This window comes from Oreochromis aureus, linkage group 3 (genome assembly GCF_013358895.1).
Source record: "Oreochromis aureus strain Israel breed Guangdong linkage group 3, ZZ_aureus, whole genome shotgun sequence".
Taxonomy (NCBI): domain Eukaryota; kingdom Metazoa; phylum Chordata; class Actinopteri; order Cichliformes; family Cichlidae; genus Oreochromis; species Oreochromis aureus.
In genome coordinates, this window is record NC_052944.1 from 14241671 (window position 1) to 14260415 (window position 18745).

The following is an 18745-nucleotide window of genomic DNA, read 5'->3' on the forward strand; positions in this document are numbered from 1 at the left end:
TGTTTTAAATCTAAAAAAAACATGTCACTCTTAAAATTTATTGCAGCCTTTGTGTTTTTAATATAATTTTACTTTAGACTGGTTATTAGAAGTTTATTGTTTTGGTCATTCAACAGTGTGCAGCTCTGTATAAGCACACCTTTCAAGAATTCTAAATGTTTGAACCATTTAAACAACTGTATGGGGATGTATAAACAACTGATCATATGGGGGAATCATATTTACACATTTGCACAATCATTGTGAAAATTAATTTTGTGTAGATTTTACCTCAATGGAAAGCCATACTTTTGTACAGCCTCCAAGAAGAAAGCAAGTGCAGTTGATGCTCTGTTGTTGGCAGCAGCACCCAGGTACATGATCTAGAGATGTAAATATCATTAAGTGGAAACTTGGTCAAGTCAAGTTACTATAATTAAAGATAGAAACATGTTTATCAGGTATTGTAGCTTGGTACATTTATTTTATATTTATAAGTACAAGAAAAAAAGCAGGCTACATAATCCCCAAGGTAGCAAGCTGTCATGAGATGTAGCAGTACTTGTAATCAACTATTCACCCAAATGCAAAGGGTAAAAAAAAAAAATCCTTTTAGCAACTTGAAGAATTAGTTTACGAAGCATTTATAGTCACCAAATACTGACAAACATAAACAGATTAGGAACATTTTGTTCTACAGAAGGATCTCTATATTACAGTATATGGTAAGTTTTATGGTAGACCAAAACACAAGTATTTCACTTTTCAATTAACATCTCATTCAGCTCAATTTTGAAAGTGAAAAATCACCTTTCTTGAGTACCCATCTATCCCTCCGAATATCACCAGGCCAAATCTGTAAAAAGAACAACAAAAAAACAACAACTAGGGCATTAACAGGTATAAAACATAATTCAGTATTTAGCAGTATTGTCAGACTTCATCCTACCTTATTAGTTTATGGTTTGTGTCTATATGCATCAAGTAAAGAGGACCTTGCACTGAATATGTCCTTCGGACCACAAATCCCAGCCTTGTCATTCTTGAGAAAATACCAGCAGAGTCCACACGGTGCATCGGCGAGTACACTCTCTTCCACTGTACATGGTGGCCCATGGCTTGAAGCATCCCTTTCATCATCCTGTATCCAACATGAGGTGTTCTTGTCTTTATAGATCTTACTAAATTGTCCAGCTCTTCATCACTTGTTGTACTGTAGCACTGCTTTATGGAAATGCCATATTCATGCAAACGACGTTTCACTGTCCTCACAGATATTCCAAGAAGTTTTGCAATTTGGGTGATTGATAAGAACATTTCTGTCAGTATCTGGAGCTGTACAGGCGATACATTGTAATTTGGACGTCCCAGCTTTCCTTCTGACACTGACATCTGAGAGGGGGTTTGTTCATTGACGTCCTCCATACTGAGCACAGTTGACAGCTCTATCAGAGCATTTATAATACTTTGAGGGATCTCAACCTGATCGGACAAAGATCTTAAAAGGACCATCTCATGGTCGATAACAGTAACTGAGTTTTAGCAGTTATGCATGACATGTTTTCTAAACATTATCAAATAATACAGTGCAGGAGGTGTTTGATAAATTATGTTCATTCCCAGGTTTCCTGAAGGCAACATGAAAAATGGACCATCTTGAGCCTGCAGCGGTCTGCTGTCACTCATGATTCCCCGCCCCTCTCTGTGTAGCCACGCCCACCAGGCCAAAACAGGGCCAAAAGTCTGTAACTGAAAAATAGAGATCTGAAAGTGAAAAAAAAAAAATTGAAGCTGAGCGAAAAATCCGAACCTGAAGAATTTTTTTTTTTGTACATTAATTTAAAAGATCTGAATCTGAAAAATGTAATCTGAGACTGAATAGATTTCTTAAAAATAATAATAATGAAAAAAAGATTAATGAAAATTTTAAAATAAAGTTTACTCAGAGAAATTATAGATAAAAGAACCATTGGGTTTTCAGTTAATACAAATATTCAAAACGTTTGATTTTATTTTAAATCCAACTCTTTCTTTTTCAAAGTTCACTCTAAAAATGTGACTTTTGCTTTCCAGTTTACATATTTTCGATTTCAAATTTTTCTTTTAACTACACAAACATTATGGCCCTGATTTAACTCCATACACTCCTGCGATTGTTTTCCCCCTTAGCTCCAGGTGTTGTGCCAAAAACTGATCGTCGGGCAAAAAGTGACTGTAACGGGAGCGCGCGCAGCTGCTTAAAGCTGTAGCACCCAGATTACTTACGTAGACAGCTACCTCCGTGCAGCTGATGCGGTAAGCTGAACACAGCTTTAACCATCTGTTTGTTGAAAAATAGTAACGCGACAGCACCGCATTTTCTTGTCAGTAACGTAACGGTGTAACGGTAACGATAGAAATAGTAATTAGTTAGTAACTCGTTACTGAAAAAAGTAACGCCATTATTCCTATCACTGCAGGTAAGTAACTCACTATAACATGGTTTATGCAGACTTCACATTTTCTTATAAAGAAATTAAAACGTTTTAGATTGAGTTGTAATTTGAGTTTTTCAATTGTGATTCTTTGTAAATCTTTAAAGTTGCACTTTTTAAAATTTAAAATGATAACTCCACTGGATAATGAAGACGTTCATCTGTAGTTTGTAAACCGTCAGTTGAACTCTTAACAGTGTGCAACTCTGACTTAGAGAAAGAGTTACTCAGAACAGCGATTGCGGCAGTGACTGTTTGCAGCACCGCCAAAGGCTTGTTCCTCATGTTCACGCTGCTGTTTCTGGTTTGCCTTTCAAGTGCACTGACGGACAAGGACCGATTGGTAAATTGTTTTTTCTTAACCTTCAGTAATTTTGCAAGTCATCACAAGCAAAGTTGTTGGTGTAACTTTTTTTCTAAGTGTAACCACCTGTATATGCTGGATTTTCAGAAACAACTCAAAGAAAACTATCAGAACATAAAACAAGAGACGGACAGACTGAAGGTCAGTACATGTTCAGAGAACTGCGGACATATATGACCAAATATAACGTTACAACATAGTAAACTGCCTTCATGTAATATGAAACTGTTAAATTTTATCTCATCAGGCTCAGCGTGAGGAAGAGGTGAACTTCAGTTCCGAACAGTTGAGTGAATACTTGAGCCTTATGGACCAGTTGATCACACTGATGACAGTTCACTGAGGACTCCGATGCTTGGAATGAACACACTGGGATTTATTAAACACTTCAGGTGTATGTACAAAGAGTGCAGGGAATAGTGCAATATACACCTGTGACAGGGGCAAGGGCTCTGGCAAATCCAGAGAGGGGAAGACAGGAAAAAACACTCTCTCCTCTTCGGTCACACACTGCTCGCTGCCAGCCACTCTCCAATCACTCACAATAAGAATCTTCTCAGGAAACACAGTGACGGATCCAGGAAATCTATGTAGAGGATACACATTAGCACAAAGGCACAGAACCAGCAAGAGCTATCAACTATATTTTGAGAGTTGGGGCTACACTGACACTAGTCACACGACGATCCAGCGATGAGTAGCTGCCATCCTCTGGCTTAAATGTTGACAGCGATAATGAGGCACAGGTGTTTCCTCTTCACAGGTGCGTGGGCCGAGGACGTGAAACTGCAATGTGTTCCACCCAGGCGAGAAAGGGGGAGAGAGAGAAAGAAAAACACTACTGATCAGCTACCTGCTGATCCACTGGGGCGTGACTGAAGAAATCTGCGAAAATTTTACCTGATGGTTTTCCTTGAATTGACACATTTATGGAAAACATTAAGAATTACGTGAAGGAAAGTAAGGCTAATATTGTCAGGGAGAATGAGGAGTAGGGTGCTGCATCTTTATTTACACTTTCACTAGTTTCCTGTAATGACTCCATCCATACACTTCACTCTCAGTAGTCAGATCATCAGCAGAGTATGCAGAGCCCAGGCTCTCTTTCCTGAGCAGATAGGCTTCATGTCAAGTAACAACTATATGTTGGTGCTGAATCAAATCAGTCAGTTGGGCAGTACTTTTAGCTTGACAATGCTGTCATGGTCCTGGATTGCTGACCCAGTGTTTTGTGTTTTTTGGTCCTGTCAGTTCTTTATTATTAAAGATCCTCTTTCTCTTTTGCAAGAATATCAGATTACTCAATTAACTGGTCAAAATCTACAGTCCTTCCGATTAATTGCTCCTTCCATAATTCCTCTTCTACTCCACTGCAATCGGGAAATATAAAATATTTAGGTATTAATGTTTCTCCCAAGCTTGCAGATCTAACTAAATTAAACCATATCCCACTTTTAAAGAAGGTAGAAGGTGATCTGGCTAGGTGGAAATATCTACCCATATCACTCATGGGAAGTGTTGCCGCTATAAAAATGATGGTATTACCAAAAATAAATTATTTATTCTCAATGATCCCAACTAAACCGCCGCAAGATTGGTTTAGATCTCTAGATTCATATATGTCCAAATTCCTTTGGAAAAATAAACCCCCACGTATAAGCTTAAAAACACTACAAAAGACTAAGGATAAAGGAGGATTAGAACTACCTAATTTTCAGCACTACTTCTTAGCCAACAGGCTTCAGTTTATCTCAGGATGGCAAAAACATACCCTCTTAGATGAACCTTGGCTAGATGTAGAACAAGCACTTTGCAATAATCTAGAGATTTCAGATCTACCATTTATCAGCTCAAACATCCAACGACATCAATGCTTCAAAAGCATCAACATCAGCTCTTCTCTGACAGCGTGGTGGGAGTTTCTGAAGCTGACTGAGTCTTCATTAATCCCATGCAAACGTACACCTATCTGGAACAACCCTGACATATTACAAAACAATAATATGATAAACTTTTCAGATTGGAGTAGTAAAGGAATCAAATATTTAGAACATATACTAGAAGGAACAGAATTTATTTCATTTGACAGACTAGTTACACAATATGGGATCAACAAGAAAAGATTTTAGAATATCAACAAATTAAATCCATAATAAAAAAGAGATTTAAACCGGGTCTAGTTGAACTACAAACGCCACCAAGTGTGGTTCAATTTCTTACTCTTAAACCCCAAATTACTATCCAAAATATACAGAATGCTTTCTAAAACAGATGAATCAATATCACTTCCTATTGCAAAATGGGAAGCGGATTTATCAGTTAACTTTGACCAAAACTTCTGGTCTCAGATTTGCTTAAAACCTTTCATCTAATTAGAAATCCCAGTCTTCAATTAATTCAATACAAAATACTACATAGAGTGCACTATACAGGTCATCGGATGTTCAAGATGGGCTTTACGTCTACCAACAACTGCTCACACTGCCAAACCAATTCACCGGACAATTATATCCACGCTCTTTGGTTCTGTCCACCAGTTCAGAAGTTTTGGCGCGAGATATGTGAAGACTTATCAAAGTGTCTGAAATGTAACATTCCAACTTCCTCTTTAGTATGTTTGTTGGGCAGCTTAGATAATGTCACTCCGGAAAAGAATATAGCCCATATGGTTTTCACTGCCCTATGCATAGCCAAGAAAACAGTCCTCATGAACTGGAAAAATAAAAATAATCTTAATTCTAACCAATATAGAAATTATCTATTAGATTACATTAGTCTTGATACAGCCTCTGCCACCACATCAGATCAATTGCTCTGGGCTCCTTTGATCAGCTCCATCACCTAGTGGGGTGGGGGTCTTAGTTTGGTCCCACCTTCACTGTTGTGATTGGTGTGGGGGTAGGGACAGGCTTAGGGCATCAGGGGTTCCCGGGAGCATCTTCCTTGGGGGCTCAACCGGGGTAGCGGTCATGGCCAATTAGGGGCTCTGTTGGCTCTTAGGTGACGGTTTCCTCGTGGCTGCGTGCAGCAGGGCTAGGGAGGGTCTGTGCTGACGGACGTGAGTTACTGACCTGGTAGCCTGGCTGCCCCTGGGTGGGTCCGGGATGGGCGTGAGGTTCTGGGGCACTCCGTCTCTGGGCTGGGGCCCTGGCCAAGCCTCAGGGGCTTGGGTCCTGGTTGGTGTGTTGCCGGAGTTGTGGGCGGGTGGGTGTATGGGGGCCCAGTCCTGGCGCAGGGTGCCGCCTGTGCATCGAACCACCTGGGGGCTCTTCAACTGGTGGGGAGGTTATCAAATCCTGCAGGAGATTTCCTCTCTTCAGGAACTCTCTCTGCAGGAGGGGAGATACAGGAGAGGTGGAGGAAGATCTCAGCCTGGGCGTCTATTGTCTTGTGTAGTCTGGAAGATGAGTGGATGATGGGGTGGGTGCAGTTTTCTCTGTGGTGGGGTCAGGTGGACTGTCCCGGGCTCTGTGGGGCGGGCGGCGTTGCTGCACTGGGCCCCGGTCCGGATGGGCCTGGGCCCCCCTTTCCCTGGCGGGTTGCAGAGTATGGGGTGCCTACTGGGGTCAGCGGGGAGCTGGCCCCAGGAGGGGTCACTCGCCCCTCCTTCCTTCCTCCCCATCTCCAGCTGCCTCCCTCTTCCCGCTCCACCACAATCACCCACACATGCAGGGCCTTGGGGTAGGGGTGTGTCACCAGGGTGCAGAGGAGACATCCCCCCTCTGTCCCCTTCTGGCTGCCTCTGCCTCAATTTTATCCCACAACTTAGACATTCACATTACTCACACTCTCATTACACATACATATAGGATCTTGGGGTGGGCACGCTACACGGATTCCAAATTACCATCAGGGTGTACACCTCACCCCTGGCGTCGTTGCCCACCTCTCAATTTTAAATACACGTAGACATTGAGGGCTAGCAGGAGGGGCTATACGCTACCTGCTGCTCTGGCAGGTAGCTCCATGCCCTCCTGGGTTTTAAATGCACCTTAGAACACACATACATCAACACTACATATGAGCGGGTGGAGGGAGGTTTGAGTCTTCCCACACCCCCGTTCTCTGCGGCCTGCTGGAGCGGGGGCTAGGAGGAGGAGTTGGCCGTCCGACTGGGGTCTGAATGTGGGGCCTCCTGCTGCTGCGGAGTCGGGGCAGTCTGCTTCTCCCCACCGCAGGGAAAAGGGTAACACCACCTGGGTCTGGGCGCAGTTTCCCCCTCCAGGGGCAAGGGTACCTAGACCCGGGGCTTAGAGTACGCTTGGGGAGTGTGATTGTGTGTACAGTGTCTCTATGTCTGTCTCCACGTTGGGTGAGTGTTGAGTAATTGTATATGAGAGCATGAGGGTGGGAATGGATGTCTGTATCTGTGTGTGCCTGTTTGTCTGTGTCTATATGTCAGGTTGGGTATCAGACGCCACCTCTCTGGGGACATCTCAGGCCCTCCAAGGTTTGAGGCCCATCTCCCCACCACTTCCCCTGCCGGTGGCAGACGCCTCAGACATCGGTGCGTTGGTGGTTCTTTGTGTCCGGGGTGGCGCCCAGGTACCCACCGGCTCACTCCTTGGCGGCTGCTTATCGGGCATGGAGCCTGGGGCTCGCTCGGGCCACTGGGATGGGGTGCCCTTGGCCTCTCGGCCCGGGGCTCGGTCACTCAGGCACAGCTGGCTGCCGGCGGAGCTCACGGGCACGCCACTGCAGCCCCCGGCTTCTGCTCCGCGGCTGCTGAGTGACCCCTCATCTGGGACTCTCCTCAGCTCTTTCTGGGATAGCATGCGGCTGCCCCTCTGTTGGTCTTCCTTGGTCTCTTGTGTTCTGGGGGCCTCTGGATGTCTGGAGTTTTGATCTCCTCCATACCTGCTTCATGCCCTGGAGGACAGGGCAGTGGCCCCCCACACCCTCTAGCAGATCATTACATGAAGGAACCTTTTAAAAACAAGCGCGTTCATGCTCACAGGTGCACACACGGGTGATCACACACACAAACTACACCCTTTTTGGCTCCTACCTCAAAGCACACACTGTGCTGTCGATCTCACGTGCTGCACCATAATGTTTAATATTTAGTATTTACTGTCATATTCCCATATATCATTGTGATCTTGTTTATTACTCTCGTTTTCTTCTGCTTGCTTTCTTTTTTCTTTCTCAACAGGTGATCCAGGTGATCGATATATGTATTTTTTGTCTGCTTATTCTGTTGGTTTTTGGTTTTTGCCCTTTTTCCCCGTCCCTCTTCTCAGCTGTTTTTCTTTCCCTCTTTCTTTCTCCCCTTTCTTTCCACCAGTCAAGTCTGTCCCGTATTCAGCAAGTGAAAATAAAATAAACAATAAAAGGTGAATCAAATGGACCATTACGGCAAGGCTGGGATGGTCCATTTGGTAAAGTAAATCCGTTGGGCATCTTTCTTCGCCTTTAGACAATAATTCTGATGGCAAAAGAACCAAACGGGACAGGTTAAAAAAAAAAAAAAAAAAAAAAAAAAAAAAAAGAATTACGTGAAGGAAAGTAAGGCTAATATTGTCAGGGAGAATGAGGAGTCGGGTGCTGCATCTTTATTTACACTTTCACTAGTTTCCTGTAATGACTCCATCCATACACTTCACTCTCAGTAGTCAGATCATCAGCAGAGTATGCAGAGCCCAGGCTCTCTTTCCTGAGCAGATAGGCTTCATGTCAAGTAACAACTATATGTTGGTGCTGAATCAAATCAGTCAGTTGGGCAGTACTTTTAGCTTGACAATGCTGTCATGGTCCTGGATTGCTGACCCAGTGTTTTGTGTTTTTTGGTCCTGTCAGTTCTTTATTATTAAAGATCCTCAGGATGATTCTTAGGTTCTTTATTATTAAGTTTTTCAGTTTTGTGTATGATCTTTTTTGTTTTTTGTTGTAGTTTCTATTGCCACTTCTTGTGCCTGGTACTAAGTTTCACTTTCCCACATCTTCTTTAGTTCAACTGTGTCTCCTGGGTGTCTCTATAGTCACCTTTTTATGTAATATATTGTCTCAGTCGCCCATTGCACTTTGTCGAGTTGTCTCTTGTTGTCTGTGATCTTGTTCTCATGTGTTTTGGATTCTTTGGACTTCCTGTACGTACAGTGATTAAAGCTGATTGTCTGAGATTAGTTTCTGTGTCCTGCTTCTGCATTTGGGTCTGCAATTCACTTAGCAGTACATGACATGCTGCTGTTTTGGCACTTACTGTATATTTTCTCCTGCACAAATGAAAATGATTTGCATTTTATTATGACATCATTGCACTACGTGTCATGAAAGCTGAAAAACTGGAAAGCTGTGGTTAAAGGCTCACTCCTACTTCTATTGAAAATTAAATAGAAATTCATATTTTCATTTAAAATGATCAGCTCTCCATTGCTGGCAATGACAGCCTTGAACTCATGGACAGTTTTGAGCTCCTTTTTAACGCTCTGCCAGGCCTTTGCTGTAGTGGCTGTTTGTTTGTGGATCTTTTTGTCGTGTGGTAGTCTTCAACAAGTGAAATGCATGCTCAATGGGGTTAAGCTCAGGCCATTCAACAATACTCCATATCTTTGCTTCAATAAATTTCTGGATTGTTTTGAGTCTTTTTCCATTTGTGTTATGAAATGCCACCCAATCAATTTGACTGCATCTAGCTGGATTTGAGCAGACAGCATGTCTCTAAAAGCCTTAGAATGCATTCAGCTGCTTCTGTCCTGTGTCACGTCATCAATAAACTCTACTGTCCTAGTGCCACTGGCAGGCATGCATGCCCAAGCATATGTCCACCGTGTTTTACAGATGATGTGGTATGCTTTGGATCATGAGCTGTTCTCCATACTTTTTTCTTGCCATCATTCTGGTAGAGCTTTCATCTTTTCTCCAATGTTTTTTTTTTCTGTTTTCGCAGCTTATTTCACCTGCACAGAGACCACCCCACCTCAAATCAACCCCAGGCCTTTTATTGGCTTAACTGATAATGACGAAGGAATTGCCCACATGTGTTCATTAAATATCCTTTACGTCAATTGGCCAATTACTTTTGGTCCCTTTAAAAAGAGGGTGGAAGATGTTAAGGAGCTGAAACTCCTAAACTCTTCATCCAATTTGAGTGTGGACACCCTCAAATGAATGAAAGCTGAGAGTCTACGCATTATGTCCATGTCCATTATATAAGTATAATTTGAATATGTTTCAGTAAACATGTAAAAAAAAAAAAAACTTGTGTCAATGTCCAATTATATATGACATAACTGTACATAGAGACTTTTCTGGAGGATCTTAAAGATGAGATGACACTAAGTTTTCTCTTTCATATTACAGCCTGGGTATCCTATGGTTAGACTGGCAACTCACATAGGAGCTGTACAGGATCTTTTACGGCGACATAAACTTTTGAGCATACAGAAAACGAATGACATTAGATGAATTAATGGTTAATATATATCATGGAGCAAATCTGAACTCTATTTCTGTACTGTTTGTACAGCATTTTGAAACCTTAGCATATGAGCAAAAAAAACCCCAAAACATTATTGTATGAATGATGAATTATTGGAAGTCAAAGTTCTACAGCAGACAGACTTACTGAACCCCTGGCAGCTACACAGCTCAACCCCATATTAAAAGATCTAGTAGATAACTGGGATAAGATAAGATAAGATAACCTTTATTACTCCCACACGTGGGAAATTGATTAACTTTACTGCTCATCACTGTATAGTTAAAGAACTGAAAAATGAATGGATGGATTTGCAACGGTGTAATATAATCCATGTATTTCATGTACCAAGGTACCCACACTCAGTCATAGACACAAACAGGATCACATACACACTACGGTGAAGACAGTTACACAGACATGAGGCACAGAAGCTGCTTTGTGCATTCAAAAGAAGGACACGTCACTATTTGTTACATGTCCCCACATCCAGGCTTTTAGCAGACAGTACGGCAACAGGATAATAACTTTTTAAATGTTTTATTACAAAACATCGTGACAAAACAATACACTTTATGTTAAAATCCACACTCACAACATGAGGTGATGGTGTCTTTGAGTCTATAAGGTCCATTTCTAGAGACTGAAATGAATTTCATATCCTTTGAATGCCTTCTGTCTCAGTGATGGTGAATCTGAGCAGTGACAGAAAGCAGCATTCAGTTTCTCGCGTCTTCTCTGCAACTACACTTTTCCACAGTGACACAAGTCTGACGGACCTTGAACCTATCAGCCTCTGCACATCTTCGGCAGAGCGGAGAGGGACAGCCCCGTCACAGTCACTGCACTCCATGTGAAGGCTCCTCAGTGAATTAATGGTTCTAAATCTCTGTCAGTGACATTTCTCTGTTTGAGGCCCAGGACCGGTGCAGTCTGACCGGGCAGTCTATGGCTCAGCAGTCCTTTGGTGCCTTTGAACCCATCGAGTTTTGGGATTCAAGTGGTGTGTGTGAGAAAGAGAAGCACGGACAGCAAGAGAAAGAGAGACAGGCGGTGAGAGAGAAGTGCACTTTTCCTTTCCAGGAGAAGCAAATGAGAGCAAACAACAACAAAGGTTAAGGAGAAAGACAATATGGCTTTTCCATGTCTACAGATGTAGACGTTTCATCTTTGATTCTTTGTAATATTAGAATTATGTACTCGCTCAGTTTCATGTCCATTATCACCTGTTCACACTGCTCATATTTACATTTATATGTACATCGGCAACAGCTCTCATCCTGAGTTACTCATTATAAGAAGTCTATACCAACACTGTCATATGATTTCTGTCCTGCAGCTCTCTCTGTGCATAACAGGTCTCTCTCACATCCTTGGACATAAATTTATATTTCTCATAAATCTCTGAAGTCTCTCTCACGTCACAGCTCATATTCAAAGGCATTTGGCAGTAGCCACTTTGCACTGATTCCAGTAGTTTTCAGGTTTTTTGGAGGATGCAAAATGGTATCGAACTTTTTCATATCGAACTTTCTTCACACCTAGCCAGCGGTGCTGGTGATTTAAACATGGTAAAGCTGGAGATCTCCTCTTCTAGTCTTTTCATTCCTTCCCCCAACCCATCCCTCAGACCCTCCTCCACCTCTTCCGCCTCCTGTGACTCTCTCTCTCCCCCCTCAGACCTCACTCTGTCCCGCTCCCCCGTCCTTCTGTCCAGCATATCTGGTGATAGAAATTCAGGGCCAAGCCTCCTCACACTGCCGCTTGTGTTGCAGTTGGCGTACAGAGAATTCCCATGGCCGTTGCTGGAGTTGCTGCTTATCAGAGTGTCGCTGTAACTGTGCCCACCGTTTCCATGGTTGCTTAGGAGCGTGGTTGTTGTGGTCGAGGTCGCCGTCCCGTTCCGTTTTTCCGCCATCCGGAATCCATCCGAGAAAAGGCTGGAGCTGCTGGGGGATTGAGGAGTGGCAGAGGAACCAAGCAAGTCCCGCCCCTTTCCCGATGACAACGAATTATCTGGCAGGTTGCGGGCAATCCCACACCGCCGTTTCACAAAGCAGATAATGACGGCGACAAAACTTAAAACGAGTAAGATGGCAAATATGTACAAGGCCAGGATATGACGACCTTCGGATGTTGATACTTTTTCGACACTGGGAGCTTCTAGTGTCAGGTAATAGGCTGCTCTGCGGCAAGGGGTGGGGTCTCTGATTGCCGGCCCCCCCTCCTAGATGAGAGAAATAGCACAGACAAAAAAAGTGGTTATTTTCAAAAAAATAGTAAAAACAACAAAAAAGACAAAGGACAGCAAACACAGCTCTGCTTCGTGGCTTCATACCTGGCACGTGCAGACATAGTTTCCCAGATTGTCGTCAGTAACAACCACCTCCAGGTCAGAGTTGTGCTGCCTGGTGTGTCTGTGGAGAGGATACTCCCAGCTACAGGGCCGAGGGGACAGCTGGACGCACGGCAACAAGAGGCGCAGGCCCCGGAACACTTGCAGCACTTGGGGCGACGGATTGCAGCGACCTGGAGCAGAGGGCGAGAACGGAGACGGCAGAGAGGTGATTAACAACAGCAGAGGCATTTTCACTCACAATCAAACTGGACAACGACGATCACGTCATCTGAAATGAAAGTATAAACTTACCTTCTGCTACATTACACTTTTTTAAGGCAGCGTCTACCACATCACCGGGACCGGGCCTGCACACACAAGCAAAATTATAACAGTTAATAAAAAAGTCATTTTAGCAGCTGAACTGACTTCAGCTTTTGTCTTTGGTGTAAAGTGTATTTTTATGAACACTTCTTACATATAGCTGAATTTTCTGTAATAGATTTCCATTTTTTTCCTTAGGAAAACATTGGTACACGAAAGTACTGCTGGAATAAAAATGGGTCACTGTGGTATTTTATAACCTTATACAGCTGCTGCCTGCCTTTCATTTCCACTTTTCTGGAAAATTTCCAATTCATTGTGATATTCCTGTAGTACTCACTCTTCTGTTGTTTGCTTGCAGGCTTCCTCCTTTGTGCTCCACACACAGCCCAGTCCTCTGGCTCTGGCGCACACCTCACAGCTGCGATACAGAGCGCAGCCTTCAGCTTGGACACGAGCCAGAGACAGAGGGCTGCCCACCAGAGCATGGCCCTGGAAACACGGAGAACAGTTGCAGAATCGCTGAGAAATGGAACGAAGCATGGCTGTGCTTATAGTATGTGTATGTACACGTGCGCTCTACCTTGTGCAGTAATATATTGTTAACAGGTTCCTGTGATGTGAACAGAGGAGTCTCCTGCAGTAAGGTGACATTCTGGCCCACTACCGCCACCTGGTGGAGCTCCCCACGGTCTGCAACACATTTTTGTTATATTTATTTATTTATTTCACATTTCAGTCACAACTTCTAATACAACATGTGAAAGTTTAGGTTTTTATCAATTTTGCATTGACTTCAGTATTCAGTTTCTAAGGCCCATTATCTTTATCTGTATCTTAGTTCAGCTCCATTAAGTACAATTTTAAATGCACTACAATTCCTATATCCTTCTGTTGTCTCTATTGTCTGATCTCTCACCTGTTCCTAGATACAGCACTGCTGCCCTCCGCTCCTCGCTGCCGTCCTTCAGATTTACAGCCAGTTTGGTGTAACTGATTCCCTTTCGAACCAGCAGGGGTGCTGCAGTCACACTGTTCTCCATCAGAGGGTGGTCCCTCACAAATGTCAGCACCTTGTCAGGAAGTTTTAGGGAGGACTCAAAGCCCTCAGCCTTTAATGCACTGTTTAAGCACTATTATAAAGACAGGAAAGGGTGTGTCTTAGTAGTTTATGGCAGTAAAGTCAATTAAAATGCATGCATGGTACATTTAAAGTTTGAACTTCCAGAGGACTTCACAATATTTCATATGTGTGTCCTTTAAAATGTGAAGATATCATGTTTATAGAAAGAACTAAGGTATAAATTTAACCTTAATTTATTTTCATCTATTATTTTTTTAATATATACAGCTGAGAACTCTTGCAAAACCAAATGTTATAAAGTGTATGCATCCGCCTCATCAGAGTTCACATTATAAATGCACTGGATGAAGATTTGTGGAGCTAAAATCTGAGCAGAGGATTGAAAATCAGCATGTACTTGAAATCATCTTGAACAGATGGCTAAAATTAAGATAAATAGATGGCTGTACTTTTGAACATGTGTGCCACCCTGTTAAATATAACTGTTAAAATAAATATATGTACACCAAACATATTCACTAACTTCTCACAGATTAAAGGAGCTGTGTTTTTAAGTGTTACGCTGACCTTTTGGGAAAAGATCAGAGTAACAGAGTATCTTTGGATCATATCCAAAAGGACACACTGCTAATAAAAATGAACAAACATCATTTAACCTCAGTTTTAAATGCCAAAAAGATCAAGTATTTTTGGCAGGATAAAAGAATATTGGACCAAACAAGTTGCGCCTTGGATCAAAGAAATTATTCCAAAACATCCACTAGAGAAATTCACATAATGTCTCCTCCTTTCTGAACTTTAAAAATGATGTGGATTTCAGTTTGTTCAGTGTAAACCAAGCATTATTTAGATTGTAAAATCTTCTACAACAAACATAAATCATCAGTGACGTCTGCAGGCTGCCATGTTTTGATTCAGAAAAGCAGTGTAAATCATAGAAACTGTGAAAGTACAGTTTAATACCTGGCCAGGCCGCGGTGAGGGGATCGGCTCATGATTGATCCAGTTGTCGCAGCTCTTCTTCAGCTCTTTAAATGGACCATCCAACACTTTGCTGATGTCAGACAGGCTGAAAACACACACGGCCGACAGGTCTACTTGCTCCCTGTGAGAAAGGAAAAAAAAATGTTTAGGAGTATGGAAGGAAAAAGTTCATTTTTGAAAAAGAGTCAAATCAAATTTTTGGGAAAATAAGCATGAAGCTACAGCAAGTAAACAGCTTCATGCTTATTTATACCTTTTATATTATGCAATTGAAAACTGTGAATGAGCCTGTATTACACCATATCCACTGATAGATCATCTATATTTGTCTACGACAGCAGACGACAACAGCAAAAGACTACATTTCCAATGTTACAATATCTCGTATGGCCAAGGCTCTGCTCTGGCCTCTTGCCCCTGGTTACTGTTTGGCTTACCACTGGGAGGTGAACAGTCCATAGAAGTGTGTGCTGCTGGGGTCGCCTGGAATATGTTGCATGGTGAAAACATCAGTTAGGACGTTATAGCGCTGGCCGCTGGGCTTGTCCTCGCACACCAGCTGAGCCTTGAGAAAGGTGGTCCAACGTCGCTGCAGAGTCTTCATCCCTCCCACATCAGACTGAACAGACAGAGTTAATCTTAACAGGGATTCAATCAAACAAAGGGATCAATGATTCAGTCAAGACAGTGGGTTACCTTGCAGACCCGGGCCACCCTGGGTACTTTGACTTTGGTGTAGAAGTCATACTCTTTGGCCACCTCGTTAAAGAAGAAGTAGATTTTGTCATCGTCTCCTGTCAGGTTTCCTGCAGACTGCTCTATGAAAGCTGAGCTGACAAATTCTGGGTCTGAGAGAAAAAACACACGCAGACACACAGTTCTAATTATCCTTGTGGGAAAGTGTGGGATCAACATGTGTGACTGTGGGCAAATGTGTCTTACCGCTGAGCCAGTTGATGGATCGTTCAATTCGGATGCGCTCCTGCTCAGGGCCCGTTGCCCGGGAAATGTCGAAGAGTGTTCCCAGGAAGTTGCTGGTAGCTGCTGTGTAAAGGAGACCATCTAAAAGGCAAAAAAAAATGAGAGAAAGGACAATGTTTATTTTATATAAAGATATCAGGACAGCTTAAAAACTCTTGTTTAAAAATTTCATTTTGACCAGGAAACTTAATCAGTCAATCACACACTGTGGTACTTACCTGCCATAATAGCTGTGTAATGCTGACTGGGCTCAAAAGGACACTTTCCCTTCCCTGACTCCATCTTCACCATTCCATCAACTTCTTCCAGAGTAAATGTAGTGGCATTCTGCAGAGAAGAGAAACACAGGACTTATATTTCCTAATTAATTACAGGGTTTTCTGTCTGATCTCATACGGATTGTTTTTGGTAACGTACACTGCTTCATTCATAATTCATTCATTATGATCTCCTGTCCTTAAATGCTTAGTAATATGCAAAAAAATAAAAATGCAATATCAGGACACTGCCTATGTTCAGACACCCACAAAAAGAATCAAGTATCTCTTTAATCTTGCTTTTGCACTCCACAGTTGCTATTAAAATGTTGCTCTATTTCCAAGTCTGTGAATGAATGTGTACCCCAATTTAGCCTCTTCTTTAAAGGTATAATACTGTCAACAGATATTCAAGGTGCAACTGCAGTATATTATGATGCATCACAATAATGAGGTTTATTTTTATTTCACAATTCAGTCATGATCAAATGATTATGTCATGTCCTCTCTCTCTCTCTCTCTCTTTTTAGAATCATCTGTTTTCACATCAGTTAAATTTTAATTGTGGATTTGGGGAATAGCTACACTCCTAAAATAGTTACTGAGAGAAGGTGTGTGGCTGAAGCCTGGAAAAGTCTTTAGACCTCACTGCAGGCGGTGTATAAACGCATTATGGGTACAAGTGTGGGAGATCCATCTGCACTCATTAATGCTGCATGTGCAAACGCAAACCCATTATGTAACCATATTGTGGTTCACCTGTCTGTATGTCTGTCTGTTTAAGCAGGGTCAGAGGTCATCATCATGCACCAGTCACTAAACAACAAGCGCATGGACGCACTCACCAAGAAGGCACACTGAGGGTCGAAAGCGTAGGTGCCGCACACATAGATGCGACCATCTCCCAGGAACTCCAACAGTCGGATGTAGTTCCTGCAGTCGCCCTGCAGGGGGAGACAAACAGTAAAAAATGTAGGCAACATAAAAGGCAAGCTATAGCTTATCACCTTTAAGCTCAGTTTAACAATCAGGACGTACAGCAAATATGTTTATCATTACATGTTTATTAGCAGTTAAATTCACATTGGATTAAGCATGATTTCACTCAGTGAATACGTATATTACATGATGAAATATGCTTTGTCTACACTGATGTATAAATAAGTTACTTTATATACATTTTCAACATACAACTTCCTGCCTTTTTTTTTTCTTGTTGCTGAACAGCAAATGTTTTGAATTTTCAAACAAAAAGGTGTTTTCGTCATGAGGAGGTTTAAACAACGACACTCAGTTTGGAACAACAAAACAGGAAATTGGAGATGCCTCGCTGCTAGAGGTGACACCTGAGATTCCCACTGCTGAGGCCACACACACACACACACACGCACACACACACACACACACACACACACACACACAAACAGGCACGAAACTTGAGATCATCCACTCTCATGCATGTATAATAAACAAAAACAAAAACGTGATCCTCTCTCTTAAAGAGACACCAGATCATACATATATATTTGAGTAAACTTTGTCTTTCCTTATTGTCACACATCAGAAGCTGTTATGGAAAAACACCCTCACTGTCCCATGCCAGTAACCAAGAAACCATGACGTAAGCAATTTCTACTAAGCTCTGTGTGTGTGTGTGTGTGTGTGTGTGTGTGTGTGTGTGTGTGTGTGTGTGTGTGTGTGTGTGTGTGTGTGTGTGTGTGTGTGTGTTGCACTGTGAGCCATCCTGGATGAGCTCCAGGCCTGATTCACCTCCCCAGAGACCTGATCCTCTCTGATGCACAGATCGTGTCACTCAAACCAGCCCTCCCCTTCCCTCCATGCTGGTACAGCTCCACGTGAGTTGGACAGAGAGCCAAAAAAGAGAGCGAGAGATAGAGAGAACAAGAGAAAGACAGAAGTGGAGCTCAGGCTGGTAACAAAGGGATCAGCCTGGGATTAGCTATTTCATTGGCCCCAAATTAACCCCATTCATACTAATAAGCTTCATTCACAATCTGGCATGGGGTGGCTCGAATGGCTCTATTCTATTCTGTTTGATTTTATTGAATTCTTTTGTACTCTTGATTAAAATGGCCTCCAATTATACATCTTTCATAGTAAAAACTTTAATGACTTCGGTGCTCATCGCAGAAATAAAAGTCCTGCCACCTGAACATCTAAAAGCTTTTCATGCTTGCTGACATTTACCTGCTCAAAGCAATCTCCCGGTAATTACTGATGTATGTGTGTGAGTGGACATGGTCCAACTTTCTTCTCCTGACCTCATGCTCTGCTCTCACCCTCCATTATCTCTTTCTCACTGCTTCTCTTTTGCAGACTTTCTCCTTGCAAGCACATCCACAACAGTTTTGACAGTGCAGCATATACAGTGATACTACTGTAGTACCTGAAGTAAATTAAGTAAATATTGATTGACAGGGGTTGTTTTCTTTTTTCCCTCAAAGCCTCAGCTTAATTTGATTTAATTTGAATTATATAGCACCAGATTGAAACAACAGTCATCTCAGGCCACTCTATAT

General features: G+C 42.4%; 1 protein-coding gene across 2 annotated transcripts in view; it reads right to left on the reverse strand.

Moving 5' to 3' along the window:
• Positions 1-10559: 10559 nt before the first annotated feature.
• sema4f (sema domain, immunoglobulin domain (Ig), transmembrane domain (TM) and short cytoplasmic domain, (semaphorin) 4F) overlaps positions 10560-18745 on the reverse strand; it is a 57027-nt gene continuing 48841 nt past the window's right edge. For both annotated transcript variants that reach the window (XM_031736797.2, XM_039609715.1), the window contains exons 5-16: positions 17051-17149; positions 16167-16275; positions 15910-16029; positions 15664-15815; positions 15405-15586; positions 14947-15088; positions 13819-14032; positions 13483-13592; positions 13240-13391; positions 12888-12943; positions 12576-12766; positions 10560-12464 (exon numbers count right to left, since the gene is read on the reverse strand). In XM_031736797.2, the coding sequence (XP_031592657.2) occupies positions 11757-12464; positions 12576-12766; positions 12888-12943; positions 13240-13391; positions 13483-13592; positions 13819-14032; positions 14947-15088; positions 15405-15586; positions 15664-15815; positions 15910-16029; positions 16167-16275; positions 17051-17149 (2235 nt within the window). In that variant the 3' untranslated portion in view covers positions 10560-11756. The remainder of the gene's footprint in view (positions 12465-12575; positions 12767-12887; positions 12944-13239; positions 13392-13482; positions 13593-13818; positions 14033-14946; positions 15089-15404; positions 15587-15663; positions 15816-15909; positions 16030-16166; positions 16276-17050; positions 17150-18745) is intronic.